At 40.8% G+C, this 2,800-nt stretch overlaps 1 protein-coding gene across 1 annotated transcript; it reads right to left on the bottom strand.

Annotated features, from left to right (window-relative positions):
- Nucleotides 1-521: 521 nt before the first annotated feature.
- Nucleotides 522-2,188, bottom strand: LOC126708830 (uncharacterized). Its single transcript, XM_050408793.1, has 4 exons — nucleotides 1,311-2,188; nucleotides 1,135-1,206; nucleotides 968-1,019; nucleotides 522-853 (listed from the first exon to the last, which is right to left on the bottom strand). Exons 1-3 carry the CDS (start codon nucleotides 1,938-1,940, stop codon nucleotides 1,014-1,016), a joined length of 708 nt encoding a protein of 235 aa, XP_050264750.1. The 5' UTR covers nucleotides 1,941-2,188; the 3' UTR covers nucleotides 522-853; nucleotides 968-1,013.
- Nucleotides 2,189-2,800: the final 612 nt, after the last annotated feature.

The raw sequence follows: 2,800 nt of genomic DNA, 5'->3' as shown, positions 1-2,800 counted from the left end.
TACTACCCCTGGAAGATGCCATCCCCAGCATGATAAACGTACAAAAACTAGAACAGAAATCTATAGAAAATTTAATAATAATTTTCCCACCTTCCTAAACATCAGAATTCTTTAAACCCAATATATGCCTGAAATGTTAATCCTTTGACCAATTTTAAACTCTTATTATTGCTCAGAATACTTCCAATCAATGTTAACAGTGGATGTGAATTATGTGATTACCAACATGAAATATGAAAGAATAGAAAAGAGGAATGCAGTCAGTCAACATATAAATATTCAACCTCTTGATGAAGCCCAATTGAAAGGGAGATGGCTCTTCAAGAACCAAGGAAGCAAGCAGTGCCTGCAATAATAAATCTTGTATGGGAATTACGGTTCTGCAAAAAAACTACACCCTTGATACTCTCTGCCCCCCAACGATGTAGGGAAGCCTGTCAAAAGCAACATAATCAGAATTCCTTCAAACAAAAGCACAAATCTCCCAAAATCAAAATTCCATCATTCAGAACGCTTTACAATTTTTAAGAAAAAAGCACTAAAATTCACGCTATTCATTCCACTATATGTTCATGTTTTACAACTTAAAACTACCAACTAAAGCCTGCACCAAATACAGAATAAAAACTTTTATAAAAATAGAGAAAAGAAAAAGGCAAAGAAATTAGGCATTTCTTTTCTTTTTCTTTGTTCATTTTCTTCTATTGACATCTTCATTTCCCTTTTTTTATACAAAATTCAAGGCATTATACCTCAAATCGAGGTGTCAACTTCGCAGGCGCAATTTCTTTCTCTAACCTTACCAAGCTTTCAGAAAATCACAATTTTTTTTCTGTCTGTGTCATATCTACCCCTGCAAGGCCCATCATCAAACCATCAACTCCCATAACAAACATAAACCCAGAAAATTTCCAAAAGAATTGAAAAAACTTTCACACAGAGAGAGAAGGAGAAAGAGTGAACAAACCTTTGTATGAGGAATTTAAGTAAGCAAGCATGAGCTGTGAGCATATCTACCTCTGCAATAAGATAGATACAAAAACCATTAGCATCCAAACACCAAAAAAAAACCAAGAAAACCAATTTCATAGTAAAACTAAAATAAAAAAAGCATGAGATAGAAAGAGACAGAACCTTCGCCGGAGCTTCGGCCAGCCGGTAAGAATCGGCCGTGGTCCCCACCAGCCACAACCCCGGAAAAACACTCTGAAAATCAAAACCATTCAAAAAAAAAAAAACTCAGCCACCAAACCAAGAAATCAAAACACAGAGAGAGCGAGAGAGAGAGAGAGAGTTTTAGTGTTAAATACGTCGAGCTGTTTCTGAACATTCTTGGGCCGTTTTCTGGGGCGGCGAGCTGGGCGGGAGCCAGTCATGATGAAAACGTCTTCCTCAATTTCTTCCTTAGAGAGTGCGATCCAGAACTTGTTCTTCTCCTTCTTCTTCTTCGTCTCCGTACTCTGCGACTGATCTCCTCTCAGCCTCATCGACTTCGGATTCTCGTTCTGCGCCTGTGGAGCTGGAATCGCAAGCACCGTAGTCACCGTCGTCGTACTCTCGATCTCCACCATCGCGCTCCTCTGCACCGCCTTCCTCGGCCTCAACTTCCACGGCTTCTGCACCCCTTCCTCCGCCTCCGCCGCTGCTTCCACATCCGCCACGTCATCGGCCCCCGAATGCTCTGCCGCCTGCTTGTTGCTGTTGTTGTTGTTGTTGTTGAAAGAGCAAGGAGAGAATCCGAATCGGTTGCGAGCGGACCGGGATCCGACCCTAGACGGCGGGTCCGAGTCGTGGTGGTAGTCGGAGTCGGGTTCGGACGAAGCAGGAGAAACCGTGCGTCGGCAACGGGTTGTGCTGTTGGTGTGGCTCTTTCCTCCCCATTTCAAGAAGGGGAGCGAGAAGTTGTGAAGTGGCTGAGACTTCACTGGTGCGGTCGCCATTGCACGAACTCAAAACCAAAACAAAACCTTCCTTAGCTTCCTATACTCACTTCTCTTTCTCTCTCTTACCTAGCTACTACTAGTCTGAAACTCCTATGCTACCTTGAAAAGAAAAGCCCTAAACATCAGAGAGAGAGAGAGAGAGGTGTTGTGGATGTGGAGAAGAAGGGTATAGAAACTAGAGAGAGAGCCAAAGAGGTTTTTTGTGTGTGAGAATTACTGAATTTCTCTCTTTCTTCAGGCAACTACTGCTTATATAGTACAGAAAAACAAAAAAAAAAAATCAAAAAATGGGCCAAGGAGTTGGTTTATACTATTCGTCTACGGTTTCGCTCATTTTTACCCATTTTGCCCTTGCTTTCTTGTTTATTTCCATCGCTGTCCTCCACCGGGGGGCGTGGGGGGGGGGGGGCCAGCAACCGTCAAGTGAAACACACAGAACCCTGCTTCCGTGTATTGTACGTTTGAAGCAGCCCCGGCCCTTTTTTATTTTTAAGTTGTGGTGGGGTAACTTATTTTTTGTCAAATTATTTTACTATTTAGTTTATTTTTGCTATTATTTATGGATTTTATTGTATTTTTAATACTATTTATGGGTCTCGCTATACTATTTCAGCTAACTTTTATCTTTATCTACAGTACTTTCAACAAAAAGTTTTCAGTTGCAGTAAAATAAGCGAATCTCAAACAAATCTTAGTCGTCTCTTCATCCTTATTGCACTTTTTAATACTATTTATGAGTCCCGTTGTATTATTTCAGCTAATTTTTACCTTTATTTACAGTACTTTCAGCAAAAAAATTTCAGTTTCAGTAAAATAAGCGAATCTCAAACAAACCCTAGTCGTCTCTTCATCCAAAA

The sequence above is a fragment of the Quercus robur genome, chromosome 12 (genome assembly GCF_932294415.1).
Source record: "Quercus robur chromosome 12, dhQueRobu3.1, whole genome shotgun sequence".
Taxonomy (NCBI): domain Eukaryota; kingdom Viridiplantae; phylum Streptophyta; class Magnoliopsida; order Fagales; family Fagaceae; genus Quercus; species Quercus robur.
This window is presented reverse-complemented; position numbering and strand designations above follow the sequence as displayed.

Coding starts and splice junctions, on each gene's coding strand:
- LOC126708830 (XM_050408793.1), bottom strand. CDS start 1,940: ATGGCGACCGCACCAGTGAAGTCTCAGCCACTTCACAACTTCTCGCTC. Junction 1,207..1,310: donor ATGTTCAGAAACAGCTCGAC/GTATTTAACACT, acceptor TTTGATTTTCAG/AGTGTTTTTCCGGGGTTGTG.